This window comes from Pelodiscus sinensis, chromosome 3 (genome assembly GCF_052426305.1).
Source record: "Pelodiscus sinensis isolate ZL-2025 chromosome 3, ASM5242630v1, whole genome shotgun sequence".
Lineage (NCBI taxonomy): Eukaryota > Metazoa > Chordata > Testudines > Trionychidae > Pelodiscus > Pelodiscus sinensis.
The window spans coordinates 153,564,851-153,592,653 of record NC_143054.1 but is presented as its reverse complement, the minus strand read 5'-3'; the positions used below and the strand labels follow the sequence as shown (position 1 = coordinate 153,592,653).

At 41.5% G+C, this 27,803-nt stretch overlaps 1 protein-coding gene across 2 annotated transcripts in view; it reads left to right on the top strand.

Annotated features, from left to right (window-relative positions):
* GPATCH2 (G-patch domain containing 2) overlaps positions 1-27,803 on the top strand; it is a 182,469-nt gene that overhangs the window by 127,127 nt on the left and 27,539 nt on the right. The window contains exons 6-8 of one of the 2 annotated variants that reach the window (XM_006137344.5): positions 2,217-2,281; positions 8,261-8,300; positions 14,864-14,934. In XM_006137344.5, the coding sequence (XP_006137406.2) occupies positions 2,217-2,281; positions 8,261-8,300; positions 14,864-14,934 (176 nt within the window). The remainder of the gene's footprint in view (positions 1-2,216; positions 2,282-8,260; positions 8,301-14,863; positions 14,935-27,803) is intronic. The other variant, XM_075925203.2, reaches the window with a different exon arrangement.

Below are 27,803 nucleotides of genomic sequence, written 5' to 3'. Positions count from 1 at the left end.
TTTCTATTGGTATAATTCTGGTAGCAAGTTATAATGTTGCTATGTCATTTGCTGTCAAACCATTTTAGGAGTCGTTGCATTAGGCTAATCACTGACTAGTAAAATAGATGCCCTTTACAAGTTCTATTAATTGTAAGAAGTTCTGTTCATTCCCAATTTGTAGATAGGGAATTACTCTAAAACTGGACAAATATTTTGAATCTGTGGAGATTTCAAAAGATACCCTTGCTATTATATGAACATTTTCCAGACTTAAATCTTAAGATGACTTGGTGGTGGTTCTTCTGCATAAAAATGTGTAAGAATAGAGGAAATTTGCTTCTATAAAATATTCAGTGATTTGTTGTCTTTGAAAATGTAATGTATCATCCTCCTGATGAGTGATGACATGTCAAATGTGGATAAACAGAAGATACATAGGTAAAAAACACAACAAACCCCAATGGTCCCAGACAATATGTGCATATCAGCTGTTTGTGTGGTTTCCAAGTCTGCATTCAGTCCTGGCAGCATAGCTTCCTCCCCTCCCTCCGCTGACTTTGGCCGTTTAGTGACTGCAGGTTGAACCTCTCTCAACTGGGACTCCCAGGTCTGGCAACATCCATGGTCAGATGGAGAGCCAGAAGCAGGAGACACCTGTGGAGGGCCAGAGGCAGGAACCCTGCGGAGGCCGGGAACCCAGCCAGGCTTGCTGCTGGGAGGACAGCAGCTAGGAGCCCTGCCTCAGGAGTCTGGCTGAGCCAGTGGCAGGGTGGCTGAAATTCCAGCAGGCTCCGGTGGGCAGCAGTCTGCTGTGATGTGGTCAGGAGCCGCAGCAGTGAGACCGCAGGCCTGCTGCAGCAGGGTTGGTAGAGCCAGGAACCCCAGCAGTGGAGCCAGTTCTGCCTGGGTAGGGCTGGCAGGGTCAGGATCCCTGGCAGCAGCAGTCTGCTGTGGGGAGAGGGAGGAGGAGGAAAGGGGTGGGAGTCCTGACTTCGGGCTGGCAGGACCGGTGCTGCCACGGCAGGGCTGGCAGGGCTAAGAGCACTGGCGGCGGGGCGGTAGTCTATGGCAGCAAAGCTGAGAGCCCCAGCTGCGGGTCCATGGGCTACTTGCATGGGGGGAACCTACCAGGAGGCCAGGCCAGGAGCAGAGCTGGGCTGGGGAGCTGGTGGCAGAGGGGCAGAAATGACCTCCCCTGGTTCAGCAAAATCCCTCCTTAAGGACAGCTCAGGTCCCAAGGGTGCCAGACCAGGGAGGTTCAACCTGTATAAGACTTTATGCGCTGGAGACTTTAAAGTATGTAATTGTAAGAGGATTTGTTGCTCCAAATAGCAGTAATTTCAGCACTCTTCCTGCATGTGTGTATAGTCAGCAGGTGTTTCCTAATACCCTTAGCTCCACCTCCTGTCTGTATGCATAGTAAATAGTGCTGCAGAAGAAAAGGAGGCCGCTCTGCTGTACTACTGCACAATACCACAAAGCTCTGTTATCCACCTCCATCCCTTTTCAAAGCCTGTTTGTGCTGCGTGAGGAGACTATATAAGATAATTATGTAATCGTCTTAAAAATCCTGATTTTTTTTTTTATTGCAGTTGAAATTAAGGAAGAATACAACCACAATGTAGTTATATAAAAGTTACAATGTTATATGTACTTTTTACTTACCTTTTATTTTCATTAGCATTTTCTCTGTATTTGAGATTCAAACCTGGGTTTTCAAAGGAGTCTTTTCCCCTTAAGAGCCATTTGAAAATTCCAGTCTTAACATCATATCTTTGTGTTTTTCTACATTTCTTAAGACGCAATACTTTCTGGGTCAGATTTTCAAAACTATCTGAATCCCATTGTAAAAAGTATTTAGGTGCCTAAAGATGCAGATAGGCATCTTTTGACATTTTCAAAAGCACCTAAGCAGATTCGGCACTTAATTTCTATTATAGTCCCACCATTCACCTGTTTGCATCATTAGATATGTAGGCACATTTGAAAATCGATCCATAAGACTCCTAAACTTCTGAATCACCTTTCAAAACTGGGGTTAGGCTCCTAAATCATTTAGACTCTTTTGAAAATATTACTTGCTATCAATGGAAAGTACTACTAACTGTCTTCACTGTACTTTGTGTGTTTCTATTTCAGTAGGTAGTATATATTCTTTCTACAGAGAAATAGTGTACATGTGGTTCAGTCCAAGAACTTGTGGCATTTTTATTTTTATTTTTTTCCCCTCTTAGATTAGCACTCCAGGCCCATGCAACAAGAAAACGGTTCACTTGTCCCAAGATTCTCATCACAGTGAGTGAGTATCAGTGGTAGAAGTTGTCACTATTTTTATTATTTGTATTATAGTACCTTCTGAGGCCCAAAGCTATATTGTGCTACACACTGAAATAGACACTGAATACATGAGATCCCTGACCCAATTATAGGACATATCCTAAGGACAGTAGTACAACCTTTTAAGCTTCCCGTGGGTTTTTAATTAATAAGTGTAGTTCAGTGCTGTGTTAAATGTAATTTTATTAAGTTTTTTTATGCATGTACTTATGTTTAAAAGGTTGTCATGTTATAAATGTTCACAGATCTGCTAAGTAACAAATACAAAAAAATTGTGTAAAGACATTTGAAGTGGTTTTCTTCTTAGAAGGAATAACAAGTTCAGGGATGTCAAACTACATTTCACAATGAAAATACAATACCTAACACTTTTAAGTGTGATGCATTAAGTATCCTGTGAGGGAATTGGTTCTCATATAACTTCCAAGAATCAAAAAGCCTGAATTAATTGTTTAAGGACTTTCTGACAAGAAATATCACTATATTCCAGCATATCATTACCATAGATCAGCTTATTGTGTTCAGATGATATTGTTAGTAGAAGTGTTTTCTGATGTCCTTTGAGTACTGTGCAATATATAAAAGACGTGATTTTCTTATTTTTTCAGACAGGGAATCCAAAACACCAAGTTTACCAAAAAACTTACCAAAAAGAATGTAACCATAAATGGCATCTCTTCACATAGCTGTTAGCGATTAATCTAAAAATAAGAAAATGAATAGGTATACTTTAAAAATTAAATTAAATTAAGGTACAATATAATAAAGGCATCATTGGCATTAATTTCCCAGCCAAAATTTTATAATCTGTGTCTGTTACTGTGATAATGTGAATACCTCGCATTCTTTGAGAGATTGGTCCCTATTTTATTCCTCTGTGGACTTATGCATGCTCAACATGTTCCCAGAGCTAGAGTGTTTGAAAGTAGTGTCCATTGATCCATGCATACATCCCAGCTCACCTTGTGCCTCCAGCTGAAGGGATAAAGATGCCTCTTCAGTTCCTTCTCACTACTGAGTGCTCTGGGTTGGAACCTTTAGTATCACTTCAGCTTCATTCCACAAAAATAAGAATTACTTGGTTTGTAAGTATTTCAATAATTAATGTTTAGCATTAGATTCATCTCTCATGGCAACACCTCCATCCCTTGTATCACATTTGAGTAGTACACTGCAGCTTCCATGTAAGCTGTGAACTTGTGTAGCTGATCAGGAAAAAATCAAATGCTGCCCAGCTGCCCTCTGTTTTCAAGGAGTTAATATCACTTCCAAGGGGATCAGCTGCTGGAAGGAGCTAATCGACAGTTAACAGAATATATCTTCTCCCCAACAGAACTGATTGGTACTATTGGAAGCAGAATTAGAGACTGAGCCATCTGATGAACCATTCTTCCTTTATCTTATTTGTCTTTCATGATCCTAAAGTCCCAGATAGGTTTGGAATCACCCCCTGCCTCATCTAACTAGGAGGCACTGGTAACCCATGCAATGACCACCTATTGACCTCTCCTGCTGACTACCTTGGGGACCTTAGGACCAGTACCCCTCTGCAGAATTAATCCAGTTTGCCAAAGAGTCACCTTTCCTTCTCTTTCAAGAGATGTAAATCAACCCCTAGAGTCAACAGAAAAAGATGGACGATACAGTCCGGATCTAACAGTTCCACTGGAATCAGCAAGATTGCCATCATCATCCCCACACAATGAAGTGTGGCCCCTTCCCTCTCCTTGACTTCCAGGACCTCCTCTGCAGAGTTGTTAGAGAGCTTCAGAAGACTCCAGCACAAACTGCCAGACATCCTGCATGTTTCCATAACCAAAAGAATAGTTCTTCTCACTAATGAATCCACACCTGCTTCACTTCAGTCCTTGATATTTGGGTTGGACATTATCGCTAGAATGTTCATGCTCCACAAATGCCCAATACATTCTCTCTAATGGTAGAAAGGACTCTATTAGAAAATGTTATCTAGTTAAATTGAAGAGTTTCTCTTCTTGGTCACAATAAGGATGTGTTCTGCTGGAGACCACATTGATTCCTCTTACCTGAGACTAATCCTACTTTTGAAGTCACCAGGTTAATCTGTTAGCTCCTTGAAAGTCCATTTGTTGGCGATCAGTGCATACCATCTAACTTCTCGAGGCTACTTGGGCTTCACATATCCATTGATCAATAGATTCTGGAAAGACTTAATAAGAACCTACTCAGAGCTTTCTGTTCCCTTATGTGACTAGAACCTTGTTCCCTGAATACTCACAAATCCCCCCATTTGAGCCTTTAATTACTTGTTCTATAATTCTCATTTCAGTGAAGGTTACCTTTCTTGTAGCCATTATTTCCATGAGAGAGGTTGGCAAACTTGGAATAATGATGGCAGATCTTTCTTACACTATATTCCATAAAGGTTACATTTCTTTATTCTACATCCCAAATTCACCCCTTAAAGTAGATTCAGAATTTCATCCTAAACCAATCCATTCACTGTCCCTTGTTCTTTACAAAACCATGTGCTTCCTCAGAGGAACAAGTACTCCACATACTCTTGATGTTCAGTGAGCCTGGACTTTTTATCTATAGAAAACAGGTCCCCAAGACGGTTCCTTCCTATAACGAACTCAGAGGGCATGCCATCTCCATGGGTTCCCAAAATGTGGGGCGTGAAGAAATTCCACCCCGGGGGGGTGCAAGGAGCCCCAGCACCACCCCCCCCCCTCCTGCCGCCCGCACCCCCAGACACACACACGTTTTGCTGCAATTTTTGTTTTTTGGCCCCAGTCAGTTCCCCCCCCCCCCCCCAAACAAGTTTTGCTGCTATGGGGGAGGGGGAGCATGACGGTTTGTGAACCACTGATCTAGACAATCTCTAGATGGATCTCTGGCTGCATTCTACTTTGCCATTACCTTTTGAATCCTGTCCCACAATGGGGTAGGAGTTCATTCCATTAGAATGCAAGCAATAACTATGGTGTCTCATCAACAGATACCCCTCCTGGACATATGTAAAGTCACAATATGGGGCTTTGTTCACATATTTTTCAAGACATTATTCCCTAGTGCAGGACTCTTCTCTTGATACCTTTTTTGAGGTGGCAGTACTCTGTTCAGCCCTATTGCCTACATTCTCACACCTTTCTAACTACTTAGGTATTGCTTGCCAGTCACTAATAGTGTAATACGATATGTACCATCACTCAAAAAAGAAGAGGTTACTTATGTAACTGGAGATTCTTCAAAATGTGTGGTCCTTATCTATATTCCACAACCTACCGTTCTTCCCTCTACTTTGGATCTTATCAAATTGTTGGTTTGTCCCATCCTTTATCCCATTGCTCGGAGCATGAGGTGAGCCAAGACTGTAGACAGGGTCCAACGGATACTATTTTCAAATACTCCAGCTTGGGGCACACAGTGAACCCCACAGTGAAATACAGATAGGGATTACAGAACCTCAAAGAACATCCAGTTACAGATAAGTAACCTCCTGTGAGTGTTTTAATATACATGACTGTTCCTGATTTGCTCTATTTATAAGTAGAAGTAACTTATATTCATGGACTCCCACGGACCTTGGGCTGAGAGGGCACTGACCTTTCTTCTGCTACATTAACTCTAACATGCATGTTTCATTCATTCTCTCTCTCTCTCTCTCTCTCTCTCTCTTTTCAGACACCTCCCCTCCCCCAACCAGTTCTGTGTGGGAGTGTACAAACTCAGTTTCTCAGTTTCCAGTTCCTGGGGTTCTCTCCCTTCCCCCCCTTCACTATAGAAAAAGTCGCTGGGATTATGACTTTATATTATGGGTCATTTGATAACCATATTTGGGCTTAGGAAGGAATTTTCCTCTCAGTCATATGTGCAGAGACTCTGAGGGTTTTTCACTTTCCTCTTCTTCATGAGGCAGGGATCACTTGCAGATTTGAACTAGTATAAATGGTAGAGTTTCTGTAACTTGGAAGTCTTTAAACCGTGATTTAAGGACATCGGTATCTCTAACAGAGGTTAAAGGTCTATTACAGGAGAGGGCGGATGCAGTTCTATGGCCTGCAATGAACAGGAGGTCACACTAGACGACTGCTTCTGACATTAAAGGCTAAGAGCTAGTCATGATCAGGGCCCATTGAACTAGATGCTATGGTACAAGTTTTCATGGTTTACTATGGAATTGTCAGTCTTCCCTAACAGTCTAACAGTATGCAGCATATTCAGAGTATCAAACAGGGCATTTGAAAACAATGCAAAAATCTCCAGGAACACTACTTTTCCTGCAAATCCATTATCTAAACTGTTTGGGGGGAGGGGTTCTGGGGTCGTTCTGATCTAGTTTGGAAAGAATTCAGTTTAAAACGGTTATATTGTTAAACTATCTTAAATTTAACCATTTTAGAAATCAGAGTCTACAAGCCATTAAATTATTCACCGAGGCCCATAAATAGGGTTAGAAAGAACTAGCATTGTTCTTCAGTTAGTGGTCCATTTAATTCTGTGAAGACACAGTTTACATTTTAGCATTATGTATGATTCAACACCTAAGCCCTGGTAACATCATTGAATACTTTCTACAGATTCCTGCACTGCTGTTTTTGCTGATAAACTGACTTGTCTTTAAGAATCTTCTTGAGTCCTATTTAACTTTTGCAGGGAGAAGGCATTGCCTGTCATTACTTAGTAACTGCAGCAGTGTAGGAAATCTAAGCATGATAATAGGGATGTTCAGAAACAGAAGTTTTTCAGTAAACATAGCCTGAGGAACTTTTCCATTGACTACTTCAAGGGATCATTTTGAAAATACAGTCTTTTGATTATACTGTATTGCCATTTGCATCTAGAATAATACAACTTCATTTACAAACTATGTGTTGGTGTTTCTGTGTTTTATTTGAATGCCTGGAAGTATGTTTCCCTTCCCCTAAGATTGTTGCTATGCTTGAAGGGGCAATATATTGAGATGGTGAAAAGGGGTGTGCGTGCATAGTGCCAGGTGCTCCTCTTCTACTACTACTACTCCTACCTGTGATTTGCCCCCAAGAGCAGCTGTTAAACCCCAGTGTAATGCCACTTAAAGACATTTGGAGGCCTGCAGCCTGTTTCAGATATTGGTGTGTATAAAAGCCAGTCTGTCACCCAGTGGATACAGTGAAGGAAGGCACTATGTTAGCTCATTTTGTACCCTCTTACTATTCCACTGTTTTGCTTCTGTAAAGTAAAGCCCCGTGAGGGGGTGCAGAGGAGTCCCAGTCCCCGCAGCTGGACAGTAGCAAGAGGCTGGCAGAGACAGCCGCAAAGCTTCAGCCTCTGCTACAGGGCTCGGGAACCGGCAGCAATGGTCCCGGAGCTCTAGTCCCAGACGTGGAGTTCAGGGGCGGTGGCAGTAGCCACAGAGTTCTGGCCCTGGTGGCAGCCCTGGAGCACTAGCCTGGGGAGCCATGGCCAAGCAGGCAGCAGTGGGGCCTGGCTGGTGCCCTAGCTGGTACAGCAGAGCAGCACAGGTCATGCTGGGAAGGCCCTCCCCTGGTTCAGCAAATCTCCTTGTTCAGTACCAGTCAGGTCCCGAGGTTGCTGGACAAGGGAGGTCCAACCTGTAGTTAAAAATTTACACTTCAGTAACAATGGTAGAATTAAATTGTTATATTTCAACATGCAGATTAAGACATGTAAAATGTTAGCATTTACAAAATAAATTAATTGAATAAAACATAATTAAATTTAAAGTTAACGGCTACTCAGTTTATCTAAGAAGTGGAAATTTGCATCGAGTGCATTTTTACATTCCTATCAAAACTTTGAGAGTTCCATAAAATATCCCATTAAAATAAAGCATAGCCAAAGGCTACGTTTCTTGGTGGACAATAAAATACCCCAAAGCACGCACAAACTGCTCAGATGACAGCACGTGCTTTAGGTGGTTATATTGCTAAACCTTTCTTTTCTTTTTCTCCTACAGCCACTGGTTTAGCCCTGGGGCTAGGAAGGAACATAGTCAGGTAAGAACCACTTTGATCAAGAACAGTTTGCTTCATATATTTGAAGGAATTTAACTGTCTCTACTCCAAAACTTTTGCGTCAGTATTTTAATACAAAAGAACCAAAGCAGCTTTAATTCCATGTTTCCTTGCAAGCTGTTGAAAAAATTTAACAGCTAAGCATTTAAAAAGGTCTCTTGGTTAATAAGCTGACTTACCAAATGATACTAGATAAGCATCACAGTTTAATTTTACTACCAGCTTAAGATTTCAGAATATTTTATCCTGGTAAGCAGTTGATTTTTAACAATAGTGCTTGTGTTTCTCTGAAACTACAGTCTGAGTACTTCTATGTAGTGGAAAACGTGCCATTTTACACAGTTTTTATGAAATTTAAAACTGTGTAAGAACAGATTTGTAGGATGAAATTCACAACCCACTCGTCTCTGTTACTTTAGGTAAAAGAGGGACCAGATATGTATAAAGACTATGCTGGGGGAGGATTCTCCTGGTGCATAAACTGGAAAAGGCAGACAAAGCTCATCATGAGTTCCAATGAAGGAGGCCTCCTTAGGGATATGTCAAGGCAGGGCTGCAGTGACCAAGAGGATTCCAGACAGAGTTGTGACCAGCTGAGCAGCCTAGAGAGCCAACTGTGATTTAGACTGGCATGAAGGGCAGTCTGAATTATATCAGGGGAGTAGCCCCAGCTCAGATTGGCACAGAGATAGCTCAAAGCAATCAGTCCTCCTGATCCCCAGAAACTGCAAAGAATCTCACAAGCTGTATGTTGGCCGCCTCATACTTAAGATCAGTGAATTTAACAAGAAAACGCATTTGAATAGCACAGTGTTGCTTAACTGATGACCTGAAAAATACTTAGTTAAGTATACAGTAAAGCAAAAATTTATGGACAGAATAAGAACTTTCTGTAAATAAGTATTTCTATTCCATATCTTGAACACACTAGTTCTTTTCAAACACTCAGGAAAATTAACTAAAAACATCAGTAGTACTTCAGTCCTCTACAGAAAAACTCATTGGGTCGTATCTTAAGTTGTGGCTAATTGATGTAGCTCAGTTGGTTTCAGTGGATCTATGCTGATTTACACCAACAAAAGTTCTAACAAATAGATTTTAAGCACCAAGGAAAACAATATGTAACACAGTAAGATACCGGAGATTTTTAGAAAATTCATCATGGTTTTTAGGACCATTCTGAACTTCTCTAGCTCTGCTAGCTCAGAGTTAAATCAGCATATCTGCTTTTCTTCCTCTTCTTTCAACCACAAAAACAGACTTAATTTTACTTCTCTCAGGCCTGACAGGATGAAAAAAGTGGATTAGAGTTTTAGCTGTGAATTGTGAACATTTTACAATACATTTTACAGTTTGCTAGATGACATCTGATAGCTACATAGACAACTTTTGAATATTTGTTACATTTGAAACTTTTATTTCTTGTAGAAGAAATGCACTAGCATTTTAGAATCTGGCTTTATGATGTCAAATTTACTGATTGTAATAATTAACACTTTGTGAGTTGCACTTTAAAATTTAAAATATTCATTTGTTATCCTTAATGTCTCAAATTACTTGATAAATTACCTTTAGTACAACTTTTGAAAGTTCTGAAATGCAGATTAGACATGCAATTTTCCATGCTAATTGGTGTCCCAGCATCGGTTATGCTGCTGATATTTCAATCTACCATGAAACTTGACTGCAATGTGAATAACACCTGTAATGGTAACATTAATATTTTTATTTAAAAATATGTAATTTTAAAAACAATTTCACCATGTGGGTTGTAAAATAATTACAAATGCTTTTGTACTTTTGGAAGTGGCATTGAAGGTCAGGTAAATTAAGTTTTCAGACTGTAGCTGAATCATATAATGAATGTAATGTCATCATGTGAAACAGAAACTGTGATAGGTCTGTATTCCAGACTTGTAAAAGAAGGGAGAATGAATGAGTTTAAAACCAATAATATTGACTCTCAAAGCATCTTATAGAAATTTCCCTAAGGAAGGCCAGATTGTATGACTATAAGTTTTACCTGCCATGGTATAATAATAATAATGTTTTGCTTAATTATATAATTTTTGAAATAAGTATGTACTAAATTAGAGCTTTTATAATTAGCTAGTCAAGATAAAAGTAGGTAGCATGCAGGGGCAAACTGGCCCAGCGGGATACCGGGAATTTCCCGATGAGCCGTCCTCTGAAGGGCTGGCTGGCAGCTTCTGGAGGATGAGGGGGATTGTGACGGAGCGCCACAGCCCCGCACTTTAAATTCCCCGGTGCCGGCCATGTACGTGGCAAGGTGGGGCCAAGGGAGTGCATGTGCAGCATGCTCAAACGCTGCACAATAGCTGAGAGGGGAGACGCCCAGGCGTGGCATGACATCATGGCCTGGGACTTTAAAACTGACCGGCCCAGAGTTTCACTGCATGGCCCAGCTCCAGGCCCGGCACGTGCTCTGGAGCCCCGGAAGCAGCTGGGGCCAGGGCTGCGGAGACTTCTGGGGCCTGATCACAGACTCCAACCCCGCAAACTAGAAGGCAGAAGGTGGGGGAGGGGAAAGGGGGAAAACGGGGAAGGGGTGGGAGAGGAAGGGGCTTGTGCTGAGGGGGGAAGGGGCACAGGACAGAGAAGAAAGAGGAAGGCACCAAGGGATAGGGTGGAGGAGAAACAAATGCCAGGGGGCCAAGTGGAGACAATGAGGAAAAGGGCAGGAGGGGAGGTGTCAGCGGGAGGGGGAACAGGGTGATGCTGTGAGAGGAAAGGGCAAGGGCATTGGAGGTTAGAAGGGGGAGGAGGAGGTGCTGGGAGAAGGCTTGAAAGAAGGGGTGGGCATGAGGAAGGCAGGGATGGAGCAAGTCATGTGTTAGGGCACAGGGCATGAAGGGAATGGGGGCAGAGGGTGGTGAGGGGATGGGCATTAGGGGAAAAAAAGGGTGAAGGGAGCAGGGGCAGTGAGGGAAGGGGGAGGCACTAGGAGGGTGCAGGGGTAAGAGAAGGTGCAGGTGCCAGGGGATTCTTGGGGTGAACCAGAAGGGCAGACACCTGCAAGGGAGGGACCAGCACCAGAGGAGAGAGGCAGGGCAGGTGTGTAGGGAGGTGTTAGGAGAGGGGATGAGGAGGGGTAGCTACACATGATCAGAGTGGGGCTACTGGAGGAGTGGGTACAGGGAAGAGAGAAGGGCTTGTGGAGGGGGGCAGGTCTCAGGAGGGCTGAGGGCAGTGAGAAGGGCAAGAGTCAGGACAGCAGAGGAGGATGAGGGGTTGGAGGGCAGCAGGCACCAGCGGAGCTGATGGAGCAAGGGGAGGAGACATGGCAGCAGATGGAAAAGGTAGAAATTTATAATATATGTATTAATAACTTGGGTGCCACAGTGGCACATCCAAACAAGCCACATGAACTTAGTACTGGTACACAGCACAAAATTCATTCTGCTCATGGGAGGAAACTCTTAGAGGGAACACTTCCCCTAGCCTCTCTGCCCCCTCGTTAATGTCACACACATTGGGTTAATGCAATTGCAGTATAGTTTCATAAGGGGAGTTTGGTGGGGGGCAAACTAATCCCTATTGGTAGGAGGATGGTGGGAAAAGTCCTTAGAGAGGGGTCGCATGACACCTTTTACTTCTGGTCATGTGTCTATCTTGCCCTGAGAGTGTTACCTTCAGAGGCCTGGGTAATGGGAGTTAGTGAGTGTGGTTAACAGGGGTCAGGAGTGTGGCTACTTGGGGTCAAAGAGTAAATTTTAAAATTCTTTGATGTGAAAAAGTGGGCCGTTCTCAACCCATTTCCCGGGCCTATTTTGATTGCCAATCCGCCCCTGGTAGCATGTAAACTATTGAACAACAAGAAGATTGTTCCTCTTAACCTGGTTATTTGAGGCACTTGCCCATCTCTATAGTGGTATTGTGAAGTCCCTAAGTATGTACCCTAATTTTTTTCTGCCCACCTTCAGTGAAGTGCTACCTGGGTCTTTACAACCATTGTGTAGCTACATTTTCTATTCAGTTCTGCTCACATTTTGTATTCTTTTTGTTAAAGGTTTATTTTTCTTCAAAACATGATTTTAGTTACTTTTGGTATTAGTTTGCGTTTCCTCTGCATAATTATTTGGCAGCCATTCTTCACTGTGTCATTGCCATATCAGCCTCACACTGAGGAGTGTCATTTCAATTGGAGGCACATTTTAAATAGTGAAGTAATTTAATTTTTGGGAAATTCTTCATGTTGTATTTATTTGTTAGAAATCTAAAAAACAGGGTGGTCTAGAACCTACATTATTTTAATAACCAGTGCAAGCTAATAGTGTTAGGAAGACTAGCCAGTTAGCTTTTGTTGTTTCTATAAAAATTTCAACTTTTGAGGTATCTTTTCTAGAATGACAAAGTAGGGCTGCTAAGCAATTAAAAAAATGACTCGTGAATAATCATGCTGTTAATAATAGAAGGTATTTATTTAAATATTTTGGACGTTTAATACCTTATAAAATATCTGCATTTCAGTTACAGAATATAAAGCGTACAGTGCTCACTTTATTTTTGGTTCCCAGTATTTTCACTAGAAAAGTACTGTAGTGTAATCTCTTTATCATGATAGTTGAACTTAAAATGTAATTACACACAAAAAATAACTATATTCAAAAATAAAATAATATAAAACATTAGAGCGTACAAGTTATGCAGTCCTACGTCTACTCCTTGTCCACTCAAACGCATTTGTTTACATTTGCAGTAAATAATCGTGCCCACTTCCTGTTCACTGTGTCCTCTGAGAGTGAAAATAGGTGTTTTATATGGCATTGTTGTAGCCAGTATCTCAGAATATTTATGCGACAAATGCGCTAAAGAATTGTATGTCCCTTCACACTTCAACCACTATTCCACAGGACACGTGTCTATGCTGCTGACGGGTCCTGCTTGATAAATATCCAAAGCAGTGTAGACCAACACAAGTTCATTTTCATCATCCGAATAAGATGCCAGCAGCAGAAGATAGATTTCTTGTTGTTTTTTCCTCCCTTTTGGTGAATCAGGTTGTATACTTTGCACATCGAAGTGTTGCTCTTTTAAGATTTCTGAAAGCATACCTCGTCCCTCTGATTTTGGAAGGCATTTCAGCTTCTTAAACCTTGGTGACACAAAGTGTGGATTATATTTGCTATGTTCACTTGTCATGTTGCATGTGATTTCTACTATTCTGTACTGTCTCAGTTTCTCTGGGCACTGCACTACTATCTAGATGGGGATGGGAATTCTGGGTGTGACTCACTGAGGGAGGCTGCTGAGGCCAGTATGTTCACAATGGCCCAGGCTTATGGTAACCTGAGCCTGGGAGTGGGGTGTGACCAAATGACACCTTTTGCCTGAGAAGCTGGACAAAGCAGGAGGCCAGGCTGCCTGCAGGGCTGGGATCCATTGCTGAGTGTTAGTTAGGAAGCAGGGAGGGGGCCCAGGGTCCTGGCTCGGGGCCCCCTTCTCACCAAGATGGACTATACTGACTGCTTCTGGTTCCTGCTTCTAACAAGCCTGTTCTGTGCTGTATCCCTGTGAACCAATAAACCTGCTGTTCTGCCTGCTGGCTGAGAGTCACATCTGGCTGCAGATAGGGGTACAGGGCCCAGTGGCTCCCCACACTCCATGACACTTGGGTCGAATGCTGTAGCTATCTTTAGAAATCTCACATTGGTACCTTCTTCGTGTTTTGTCAGATCTGCAGTGAAAATGTTCTTAAAATGAACAACATGTGCTGGGTCATCATTTGAGACTGCTATAACATGAATACATGGTAAAATGTGGGTAAAACACAGAGCAAGATGCACACAATTCTCCCCCAAAAAGGTGTCACAAATATAATTAATGCATTAATATTTTTAACAAGCATCAGCAGCATGGAAGCGTCTTCTGGGATGGTGGCTGAAGCAAAAGGGCACACAGGTGTTTAGCATATCTGTCACATAAAAATACCTTCAGTGCCTGCTATAAAAGTGCCATGGGAACATCTGTTCTCACTTTCAGGTGACGTACGTAAGACGTGAGCAGCATTATCTCTTGCAAATGTGAACAAACTTGCTTCTCTTAGCAATTGGATGAACAAGAAGTAGGACTGAGTGGACTTCTGAACTCTAAAGTTTGCATCATTTTTTTTGAGCGCAGCTATGTAACAATCTACATTTGTAAGCTGCACTTCATAATAGAAATTGAACTATAGAACTTACATGAGGTAAGTTGAAAAATACTGTTTATCATTTTTATAGTTCAAATATTTGTAATAAAAATATAAAGTGAGCACTGTACACTTTGTATTCTGTGTTGCTATTGAAAAGCATTCAAAATATTTAATAAATTTTGGTTGGCACTTTGTTTAGTAGTACTATTAAAACTGTGATTAAGAATGATTAATTGCAGTTAACCCAAAAAAATAATCAACAGCCCTGCTACAGAGTTCTAATAATTTTGGGTTTTAAATTAATGAATATGTAATTATCTTAACTCCATGCTTCGTTTCCAACACGATTGTGAATTTTTGTTTGTTTTTTGGGGGTGTGGTTTGTGTGTAGCTTCAGCTCCTGAGGGATAACCGATCTGAGAGAGGACACAAGAAAAATATTTCAGTAAAAACAGCTAGCAGGTAAGTTAAAGCTGAAAATATACTTGAAAAACACTAGCTTAATTATTACTTCCTATCTCCCAAAATTATATATGGTGATTGACTCCTTCTTTGATGGGCTTTTTTCTGTCTAATTTCATTTTTGAAGTCTTTTCTATGTAATTTTAATGTTTTGTTAACATTTGTATATTGGGTTGCATTGGTAATTGTATCAAAGTAACTGATTTAGTTTGATTATAATCATTTTATAAAATGTGTGACCGAGTTCTTAACTTTGCAGTTTAACTTCTACGGGTCAAGCAGCTACTGTGTTACCTTTATATATAATAATAGAGATGTAGCCGTGTTAGTCTAGTCTAGCTGAAACAAAAAAGGACTATGTAGCACTTTAAAGACTAACAAGGTGGTTTATTATGTGATGAGCTTTCGTGGGCCAGACCCACTTCCTCAGATCAAATCGTGGAAGAAAATTGGCATGACCATATATATACACATATGTATATCTTTTAATGAAACAGGCAATTGAAAATAGCTTAACATTTGTGTCAATCTTGTAGTATGCTTAGAAATGTCATTTTCCTGTTTTAAAAAACCTCCACCTGATTAAGAAACTTTATGGAAACAAATCTTATCATTGCCCCCTCCCCAAAAAACATAAAAATTCAAACATTGCAGTATTAAACGGTGGCAAAAATCATAATCAGTTCTCCCAGTACATGACTTTATGGTACATAATCCCCCTGCTTATTCATTATATTATAATAGAAAATTATACAAATGTTTTCTTTGCTATATATAATACCTGTTATTTAAACACAACTTTTATTTTTGTTTATAGTGGTATTATTTGGGAAGAGAAATAAGTTCTTTTGAAAAGTCAATAACATAATAATAGTTTAAAAACTTGGGTAATTATACCACTTTTAAGGAAGAATAGTCACAAGTCCTTCAACTTTTTGTCTCAGTATTAATTACTTGAATATAGCAATTTTTTCATGTTGGTTAATAGCTGGAGTCTGATCATATGAGTATTAAACATGAAAACAGTTAATTTGAATTATGTGCAAGCTCAGGTGATCTTTTCCAAATGTTTGGTTCCACCAGAGAAGCAGAATCTGTTACACTTCATCTTCACACAGTTTATAAGACTCATCTCTTAATGTCTTCCAGAATAAACAAATATTATTTTAAAGGTGTTTGAAAGCAATTTCCTATTGAGCATAGTTCTGAAACATACTTTTGTTTTGAAGAACAGTTTGAAAGAACATTGTCCTCCCTTGACATGAATTCTCCCCGTAACTGCATATTTAGGGTCTGATATTCATTGTCCTGCCACCATCCAAAATTTCAATGATTTAATATTTTACCTTTATAAAAGTTGGTATAAATAATTACAAGAGTTATATGTGCACACCACATTGTAAATACACAGAACATATCCCTTTCAGTGAAATGCAATGGGTTAAGTTTTGCCAGGATAAATAGAGTGGATGGGATTTCCAGGTCGGCAGGACCATCAGAGGGCTCCAACAGCTTGACATAGTTTTAAGTGGTCATACTCCCTGGAAGGTAATTAACCACCTTGCTGCTGCATTTGGAATTCCCAACTCCAACAGTGTGGGTGGAGGGACACACTTTTTTTTTCCCCCCCGTTCAAACTTATGGAAAAATCATCCAGTCAGATGAAGTGCACAAAGTTAATGAAAGGGCATGTTCCAAATTCTACCTTTCTAGTAAATGCTGCATCAGGAATCTTGAAATCAGAACAGTCTCTCTTTCAGATCTTTACACATGTGGCCAGATTCTTTAAAAGGTATACATTAGCAAAGCTCTTCTGAAATCAATGAAATTTTACAAATTTACACAAGTGAAGGTTTTGGCCCATTATTTAACATAATTATAAAACAACTCTAAGTTAGGCTATTGCATTTGATGTTACTATATGCATATGCAGCTAAGTCTTTTTTTGAATACAAGTGTTCATTCTCACTCCTAATTGTCAAGCACTCTAAGATTGGTTATAACTTACCTTTTGCACATTTTAAATTATTACATTTGATATGCAAGGATATTATAATTCAGATGATTGATCTCCTTTTAAAGGAAATTCATAACAAATTTTAACTGTGACCAATAGAAATGTCTCGTCTTGTGGTTTGTTGCTAAATACAAGAAAAGCAGCAGATGGTAAACATTTCAGTGTTTATAAAATTATTACTCAGCACACTTTAGACTTGCTAGCCAATGCATAGATGTTGGTGCAGCATATGCCACATTAATGGATATTCATTTTCACAGTATTACTGTCTACTATATATTTGAGAGAGTCTGTTTGTTCAAGAACTTCTTCATGGTAAGAGCTAGGACCACCAAATTCTGTGTATACCTTTCTTTCAGTTATGTTAAGAGGAAGCTAAAGGTTTGGTTTTGCCAGGGAAATGGCATGTGATTAGAATGGGATTACTTCTCATAAACCACACAGAAAAGAAACCGAATCCCCAGGCAGGTGAAATGGGCTGGCTACAGGGATGCCAGCCCTGAGCCTTCCATCCCCAAGTGCCTTTAGTAAGGGCTGGGAGGGAAGGCTGAAGCTCCCCCTAAATTCATATGGGAACATTTCTGGCTGTTCCCCTTTGTCAGGAGCTACTGGAAAGTGCTGCATTCCTCACTGACTGGGGAGCACAGGGGGCAGACAAACCTGCACCTGCCCCAGCTGGGGGACATGTATCTTTCTCCCTGGTTCTAACTGCATAAAAGGCACTTTTCACCTGGCTCCATGCTGCTGCAGTGAGAGAGGCCTGGGGTAGTCCTCTCTCCCCTACACAGCCTGCATACTCAACCTCTCATCCCAGCCCCACCCCAGAGTAATGATTTAAATGAAGCATGTACATTTTCATTTTATTTTCCAAAAAAACAAAAAATGAGTTAAGGACCCGAGCAACACTGGATAAATATTCTTGTGATACATAAATAAATATACAAATTTGGGAAGTGATGTTATCTAAATGAATTGTACTCCCATCCCAATTCTGTTTGCCCATGTCAGGTATCCCTGAATGCTTTGCAAAGCTGAATGCTTTGGCATTAGAAAATAGGAAGCTTGTCAAAGCAAGATACCTGATTGATATTAGCATTGGTTGGGATGTACCTCTGGGCCGAACTAGTTTGGAATACAATATCCAAAACCGAGATAAGAAAAGTACAGAACAGAAAAACAAGTCCAGGAAATCTTACGACCTTGTGATGACTTACACAAAAGTTTTGTAACCTGTAAAATCATGCTGTGATTGCTGCTGTAAAATAGTGTGGGGCCTGAAGACAGGTAAGTGCCCCCCTCCCCCTCATGCCAAGACCCTGTCTCCCCAGCCCCTCACTCATTTCCCTGATGAAACCCCACCCTTCCTACCCCATTCCTGTCCCCTCTCCCCTGGCCAGACTCCTACCCTTACCCTGCTCCTGCCCTATACCCTCAGCCCCTCACTCACTGCCCTGTCGATTCCCCGCACCCTCAGCCCTTCACTCACCGCCTGCTGAGGACCCCCACCCCCAGCCCACTACTGTCCTCAGCCTAGGGTTGCCAGATGGTTTCAATAAAAATACCAGACACACTTGATATTATATCACAATCTACATTACATCTTATTTGGAAAATACCGGACATTTATATTTTCTCATTTGTATTTTCCCAATTTGTTTCTGGAACAGAAAGCTCAAATACTGGGCTGTCTGGTTCAAAACTGGACACCTGGCAACCCTACCTCAGCCTGCTCCTGCTTCCCTCCACCCGCACCAGAAACCCTGACCTCAGCTTGCTCCTGCACCCTACCTCCCACCCAGACCTCACACCCCCAGCCCCTCCTGCACCCCCATTCCTAACCCACTCTCTAGCAGCCCTGTACCACACACAGAACCCCTCATTTTTGGCTCTACCCCAGAGCCGGGGGAGCCCACAAAATCCACTAACCCTGGAACACCAGAAGAATTAATCTGTCCTGAGGCCTTGAACCTCAATCTTCCCCCTCCCCTCTGCATGGAGCTGGAGCACCAAGGAAGTGAGATGTTAAGTTTAGGGACCCCACCTCCTTAGGGTACCTTATCTTGCTTTCTTAATACTGGAGCCAGGTCCATACGTTGGGCAGCCGGTGTTGGTTGCCTAGATGCTGCCTGAGTGGGGGGGACAGGTGGGATGGAACCCACCACCCTGTGCTACCGAGATGAATGTCCTATCCCCTAAGCCAGTGGTCTCCAACCTTTTTACACTCGAGCACTTTTTAAATCTCAGAACAAGCAAAGATCTACTACCCCATCCTTTCCTGGAAGCCCCATTGTCTCCATCACTTGCTATCCCCAGCCCTTATACACTCTACACTGCCACTTTTTTTTCAATTCTTCTGTAGGAAGAGGTTTTTCCAACATTTGGCCTGTCTAGACTGGACCAATTGTCAGAAAAAACCCTTCTTTTGGCAGCCCCTTTATTCCTCGTGGAACGAGGAATACAGGGGTTTCTGAAAGAGCATGTTTGCTCTCCCACTTAAAAAAAAAAAAAAAAAAAAAAAAAAAGAACAAACACATGCCTGGATGCAGAAGAGTTTTTCTGGGATACATCTGGAAGCCTGGAAAAACTCCTGCAGTCTAGCTGTACCCTCGCTGGGTTGAGACAGGATGTCGGCTCTGGGGTAGGAATGAGGGATTTGGGTGTGGGAAGGGGTGAGAGGCGCAAGCTCTGGAAGGAAATTTGGATGCAGGAGGACGTGGAGAAGGGGATTCTGGCTCAGGGAGGGGGCTCCAGGATGGGGAGTGTTTGGGTCAGATGGAGGGTTGGGCTACTAAGCAAGCCACAGGCTTGTGGATGTGAGGGTGCAGGAATTTGGGTGTGGGAGGGGCTCAGAGCAGGGGGTTCCAGTGTATGATAGGGTCAGGTCTAGGGTCTGGGGGGTGCAGTAGTGTTATAATACTGTGGCCATATTGGGACCTGGCCCCAATTGGGGATTTGTTGGCCAGGCTTCATTTTTAAATAAAAGACTATGTCAAACACAAAAAGTTTCTGCATTGTCTTTATTTATGAGAGGGGCGGGGAACCTGTTTTGAGTCAGGGATTACTAACACTCAGAAACGTCAGTTGGGGCCACACAAAGAAGATGCAAAAAAAAAATCCTCCTCCAAAACCCCCCAAGCCTCACTAATTTGGCCCCAACTATGCTGGTGGGAGCAGGGGACATGGTACTGGGAAAAGGTGTTAGTGGGTGCTGGGGAGGGGACAGGGTTCTGCAGCAGGGGGCAGGGTGCCAGTGGAAGCAGGAAGTCCCCTGCATCACCTCCTCCCAGGACTCTTCCCCCCATGGAGCAGGGAAGCCCCAGTGGGTGCCGCCTCTGGGGCCAACTCCTCACTCCCACAGAGAAGGGTGCACCTGGGCTGAACACCATGGCCAGCTGGCCGGGCAGCCACTCCTCTTTGCTCCAGCCCAGCTGCACTGTGCTCAGCCCTGGGAGACTGTGCCTCACTCCAGCTGAGCTGAAACAAAGAGGAAGGGCTTTCTGGCCAACAGGAGAGCAGCGCAAACTCCCCGGGCTGAGCACAGGGCAGTTGGGCTGGAGCAAAGAGGAGCGGCTGCCTGGCCAGCTGGCCATGGCACTCAGCCAGGGTGCATGATGCTCCATGTGGGCTGGAGCAGAGGGAAAGCGGTCCAATCAGCTGGAGCGTGGCACAGCCTCTTCCCCCACAGCCAGCTGGCCGGGGTGTTTCAGCCCTCTCAACCCAACAGATCCCACCACAGCTACTCACCTGTATTGCTGCTCCGTGATTAGCTGCTTCGCAAAGAGTGCCAATTCAAAATTAGTTGTGTGCAGGCGCGCAGTCCAGAGAACTAAAGATCGACTCATAGAGCCCCTGCGATTGACCAGTAGATCGCAATCTACTGGTTGGTGACCACAGCCCCAAACCAATACAGAACCCACCCCACCTCTACCTTCAAAGGGTCCCTTATCCTGCTTTCCTAATGCGGGAGCAAGATCCATCCCTGGGGCTGGAGGTTTTTTGGAGGGGGTTGGCGTGTTTTTGGAGGGGATTTTTTTTCCTTCTCACTTGTGTGGTCCCCATCTGATTTTTCTGTGGGTCAGTGGCCCCTGACCTAAAAAATATTCCCCACCCCTGCCGTTAATAAAAACAGTGTTGAAACCTTTCTGAGTTAGACATAATATTTTACTTTATTTAAAATGAAGCCTGGCCAACAATGCCCCGATCGGGGTGCTCAGCCCCCATCTGGCTGGAGCGTCCTGTCACCAGCCCTGATCATGGGGCAGGCACTGTGATCCAGCCCCATTTGGCTGTGGCATAGGTAGGAGAAGAGGCCACAATCTGGCTATGGCAGACAGAGGGGGGTTGGCTAGCACAGCCAGCAGAGGGCTCAGCCCCCTAGTTTTCTCTTAATACTTTTTATATTTGCTTTGACTTTTCTTACATCTTCTGAATGAGTGACCATAGTTCTGGTCTCAGAATGTGAAAAGTAAAAATTACAGATTTACATTGCACTAGGTCAATGAATTGTGGAATAATTTGCTCCAGAACAGTATCAGGCAGGTAAAAAGAGTTAAGCTCATGATCGGTCTGTTGTCTTTTTTTTTTTTTTTAATTCTATGCAGTTGTGTTGATACTTTCTGAAAGGGAGACTATATTGGGTTGATCCTAAAAGACATTATATATATATTAAAATTTAAAAATGAAGAAGAGTTTCAACACTATGTAAATTAAATACAGTGTTGAAGCAAGTAGAGATCTATAAAATCACTAGTGGTATGGAGAAAGTGAATAGGAAAGAGTTATTTACCCCTATACATAACACAAGAACTCCTTACTATTCATGATTTTATAAATCTCTGCCACATTCTCCTTAGCTTTTCTTTTCTTTTCAATTAATTGGCAGCAGATTTAAAACAAACCAAATAAAGTACTTCTTTACACAACACACAGTCAACCTGTGGAACATTTGGCCAGAGGATGCTGTAAATGTCCAGTGTATAATTCAGTTAAGACAAGATTTAAGTTTATGGAATCATCAATAGCTATTAGCCAAGGTGATTATGGACACAACCCCATGTTCCAAGCTCTAAACACCTGAGTGATGGAAGCTGGGATTTGACAACATAGTATTATAAATGGGATTTATGGTATAGTATGTACATATATTGACAGGCTGAAGGAAAAAACAAGACAAGATTAGCTTCTGCTTTTTCCAGATATGATAAAGGAACTTCATTTGTCACTGGTTCCCAGAGAGTGTATGAAATCTGTCTCTTTAAAAACAAAACATTTCTTGGCCCTCAGATCTTCCCCATTACTAATGTAGAAGTACTTCCTTTTAATAAAAAAAAAAAAAAAAAAAAAAAAAAGTGGGCAAGCACTCAGGAGCCTGTGTCTATCTGCTAATCTTTTTCTTTTTTTTTCCTGGAAAGTCTGTTTCCTGAAGGCCACAGGAAACAGCACAGCCGAAACAGGTCTCTTCACATCCCTAAAAGAGGGAAGCCTGTGCGGGATGGAAGCAAGGAAAATGGTACAAGAGACACAGTAGGAAGTATACCTGATAAACGTTAATGAGAATAACCCACCAACTGTTGTAACCCACCAAATAGTCTCAGTTCTGTCTAGACTTCTAAATATTTTAGGTCAGTTAGAAAAAAGAATTCGTCACCTACATTTTTGGGAGGACTTTGTGTCATTTTCTCATTTTAGAATCCTCCTCATGATTAATTTGCACAAAATACTAACAATGTGATCAGAGATTTGAAAACTATATTTTTGCGCTTGAGATGTAAATACTGAGTTGAACCTTATTTTCCATCAGGTCACAAAGAAAATCCCTATTTACATTTTAACAGAACTCATTCAGTTTCATCTGATGATACAGATCACTGTATTTTGTTACACAGATGTGACAAATAGAATTACAGCTGTTCTTTATTTGATCTTCTAAAGAGACAAAGATGTACAAGAATGCTGTCTGCTCCCTTTTTCCCACCATGTCATCTGTTGTTTGAGAAGGAGTCCTAATTTGCAGCAGATACAGAACTATTTGTCGTGTTGCAGGTTTGCCAAAAATAAATGAAACCATTAATTACTACATTTTTTGAGCAGCTGTTAATAGATTGGGATAAGAAAACTGTAGATTAGACTACTGGTTAATTACAAGAACTATAATTGTTTAATGTGGCTTTTGTGGAATGAAATTACTGTACCAGAATATGTGAACTCTGTTTTTAGACACAGTGCAGGAAAATGAACACATGTTTCTAGCAACATCTCAAGGAATTAGTACATTTCATACAATAATATTTCACTTTTGTCATCCTACACATTTGTTCATATTCCCAACAGAAATACATTGAACCAGAATTAAATATAGCTATATTTAAAGTATAAAAATTATGCATGTTGCTGTAATTCCAAATACACTACAAATACTGAAAATTGAAAATTAAGGTTGGAGATAAATGGTGTATGTTAAGATAGAAACATCTAAAGCACTCTTAAGAATCTCACCACCTCTTTTAAGACATTATGCAATAACCATCTAATATAGGTTGAACCTCTCCAGTCTGGTGCACACTGGTCTGGCAACAGCTGTGGTCCAGCATGATTTTAGTTAACCAGATGTCTACTTAGCCTGGGTGTGGCCAAGTTACAGACCTTTAAAGTTTGAGAGCCAGGACTCGTGGCTGTAATGTTCTGTGCTGTTATGTAGCTCTAATTTACCCCTAAATGTCTTCTAAGAGCCCAGTAAATAGTGAAAGTGTTGGTAATGCTGCTAGATAATATTGACCTCCAGTGATTTGGCAAATTCTCTGGTTCAGCACCAGTCATGTCTCGAGGGTGTCTGACTAGAGAGGTTCAACCAATTTTATACATAATAGTATTTCTAGTTGCAGATTAAATATGAATGATTTTTTTAAGACCTTATATTTTTTCCTCATGGTGTCACCCTCAGAGAATGGTGGCATGTTATGCTATCTATGGCTATTACTCTCTTTGTGGCAGATAGGTCAGAAAAAAAGAAGATTGTAGCCATTTTGCGAGAGAGTAACTTTTCATGGAATTCTCTGTAGCAGAATATTTATTTGTTAGGTACTGCTGTAAGAGACGCTTTCCACTGAATAATAGTAAAAATAAACATTCCCTTTAAAAAAAAAAAAATCTTGGCCCATGTATAATATTTCAATTATGTAACTATATGGAAACTTTGATCAATGTCTGTGCTTCCATTAAGAAGAGTACATGAGAAGTAAAAGTAGTCTGATACTGGATTCTTAATTTTTAATTAATTGTAACTCCTATAAATTAGTGGATGTGGTTGGGCACCGAATAAATTTTGTCAGATTTTTACCAAGCAAACATGCTGTCATTTGGGGAAAGAAGCTCTGAACTCATCTTTGTATATAATAAAGTGGTTAAATTCTTGCTGAAAGCATAAAACTCAATTCAGCTTTAACTGTGAATTTACAAGTAGCTCCTCAGTGCTTCTAGTCCTTCAGTCATACTTGCCATTTTACAGCTGAGTGCTGAGCAGCTTTGAACATCTGACACTTAGTCTGAGTAAAACTAACTCTTCTCATCACTATACCTACACTCGAATTTTAGCATGCTAGCTCATTGAGAGCTAATGGGCGTATGTCTCCTTAAGATGTGAATTACACCACCAGTGTAAAGTGTAAATACAACTTTGATGTAATGGAAATTCATGTTAAGAATATTGGCACTTAAGAATCACTGCTTCCTGGTTAAAGCAAAAGGGTTTGTTTGCCTTGGAATTTCTGGAACAGCAGGAGACCAGTATCTTGTAACAACATTCCACTCCAATAACATAATCTCTTTGCTAACAGCATTTTACAGATATTTAAATATGAACCATATTAATCTTTTCTTGGTTGTTACTTAATATAAATCATAATATATTATATTTAGAATTCTGAAATCTAAAATCAGTTGAGTGAACTCTTGATCATAGAGCAGATCTCATTTCTTCAATTTAAAAATTAAATGAGGCTAGATTTTTCTTCATAGCTATCGAATACCCTTTTAAGGACATTTTAAGGATCATTCTTTCAACATGAGCTGTTCCTTACAAATCACTTCTAAGTCTTCTGTCTCAACAGGTTCCGGTATTGTAGACAATGGAATTTCCCATGATGAAAAGTAAAAATGGTACTATTTCTTTGTGAGGAAAGCTACAGTCTTGGAATGATCTATTCTAGTATTGTTAGAAACAGAACTTTTCTTTGCTAGCATTCTTTGTTGACGTGTTTTTACACCAAGATATTGGTTTGGATTTGCCTTTGTCTAATTCATATATTTTTGATCAGTTCCAACTCATGCCCAATTATATTACACTAAATTAACATAATTCAACAGATGTTGATATTTAAATGTTTTCTGGCATTCACATCTTGGACAGCTGTCTTTGAGCTTGGGGAAAAGGCAAACATTTAGAGTTAAATGCTGAACATATGCTTAAATTACTAATTAGAAAGAAGAAAAAACAATGCATTATCCTTTCTGAGGACAGTAAACCTCTATTATGGATTTTTTAAAAGACTCTCAGTTCACAGTTAAAGTCCATTGATCTCTGGGGACTGGGTGCTGTGGTATATATTGTGTCATTGGACTTCATTTCCATTTTGATTTGCTGAACGTGATGCCAATTAGAGACTTGCTTCATTCAGGTGAACTTGAATTAAGTCTCAGAAGTGCTAGAAAAAGACACTGTGGAGACACGTGTTACATCACTGACAAGAGATATTAATATTTACTGTTTCATAGTTATATTGCACTAATACTCCATTAAAACAAATGTCACTCTTATGTTTAAAGTTGTGTTCTGAACATATTGGCTTGTTACAAAAGGAGTTTGACATAGAACAATGCTACTATCACATCTGTTTAACATTTAATAAAAAGGGGGAAAGCCCAATGTAATGGACTTCACACCAGTAGCTGCTGCAATCTGTGTTATGTTAGTGATGCCATTCTTGTAACAGAGTGTGAGGGGAAAGCTTCAGAGCTTGTAAAGTGACTAAGTAAATCTAGAGTGAAATTTTTATTTCACCTGAACAGTATTTGTTGTTTTGGTTTGTGGTTTTTGTTTGGTTTGTTAAGATGTTTTGGAGGGTTTAGTAACAACACCTGGGAAGTACCCTCTCATCCTCATGAGAGTTGGAAATGAATGTTCTGTATTTGTAAATAATATATACAATTAACTGTGTATGTAGTGTGCCAATTTCTTTTTATTGTTAATTAAAAAAGATTGGTATAAACACTTTTGGTAAATTTCACAGACAATCCTAATTAAAGCAGCACTTGCCTAGTCAAGAAGTTGCACATCTTAGTAGTAACAAGTAAGCTCTTTTTAGTTGTTTGTAACTGTGTATGGAGTTTCTGAACACTAGCATGGGAGGCTGCAACCCAGGAATGATTTTTTACTTTAAGATTTAGATAATATAAATACAAAGCAAATAGAGAAAGTATACCCAACTTATGAATTTAACATTGTATCAGTTTTTCTAATTCCATGTGGGTAAGCCATTTGTTCACAATGCTTATTTGTTCTTGCTATTTTGGTTTTAAAATACTGATTTTTCACACTGGTTTCTTTGTGCTAGAGATATCTTCAATATTTTTTATGTAGTTTTGCTAATTGTGGCACATTATACCAAATACTTAATTTGTGGTAGATTAAAATGGCTGAACTGTGTTTTAAAATATATATTTTGGTCAAACAATATCTGTTTACGACCTTACTTAATACAAATTTACCCAACATACCTTTACATATATATAAAAATGTCCTGCCGGACAAAAGAGTGATGTCATCATGTCACTCTGTGTCCCACAGCCCCTCTCCCCTCAGCCACCTGACCTTCTTCCTCCCTCCATCACTGGGGCCGAAGGCCTGGCCTCCTTGGTGCTGGGGCAGGCAGCAGCCAAGCAGCTACCTAGGTCTCCCCGGAGCTCCAGGGACATGGGGCGGCATCCCTAGTCTCCCTGGAGCTCTGGGGGCAAGGCAGCAGCTACATGGCTTCCCCGGTGCTCCAGGGAGGATCTGGGAGCCACACGCCCTACCCCCTCATTGATGGGGGAGGGCTGCAAGGCCATCCCCCTTGCCACCAGAGGCACAGGCAGGCCTCAGCCCCCCTCCCCAGTGGTTAGGAAGGGGTAAAGAGGCAGGAGTGTGGGGGAGCAAGGGCCAGGATGGCTTCGGCCTCTGGCGGGGAGGGGAAGTACTAGAGTGGCCTCGGACCCTCACCGGCAGCCAGGTGGGGGAAGAGCTGGAGCCAGGGTGGCCTCAGCACCAGGCCCTCCCTGGCAGCTGAGGGGAGAGTGGGTCCGGCTTGGCTTGGCTTCATGCCAATCCCAAAGAAGCAGGGGCAGAGGGAAAGAGCCATGGCGACTTCAGCTTCTGGGGGCAGAAAGTGAAAGAACCAGGGCAATCTCAGACCCTGGCCAGGGCGGGGAAGAGCCAGGGCCAGGTTGGTTTTGGTCCCTGGTCCTCTCTAGCCTCTCTCCCCCCACTGGCTGCAAGCTTCATCCCACCCAATCCCCCAACAACCAGGAGGGGGAGCAAGCTGTGCAGAGAGCTGGGACAGGTCAGGGATGCCACACTTGGGTCTGGCCTAGGGTTCCCAGGTGTCTGATTTTTGCCCAGACTGTCCGTTATTCGGGTTCCCCCTCCGGTTTAAAAAAAAAAAAACACACAAAATACTGGACATGTGAAATGTCCAGTATTTCCTGTTTCCTTTGGACGGAAGTCCGACGGGGACAATTTTCCCTGCCACGTTTGGCGGGGGAGCGAGGAGCGTGGGGCCATTTAAAGGCGCAGCGTCGTCGTCCCTCCCTTTTTTTCCTC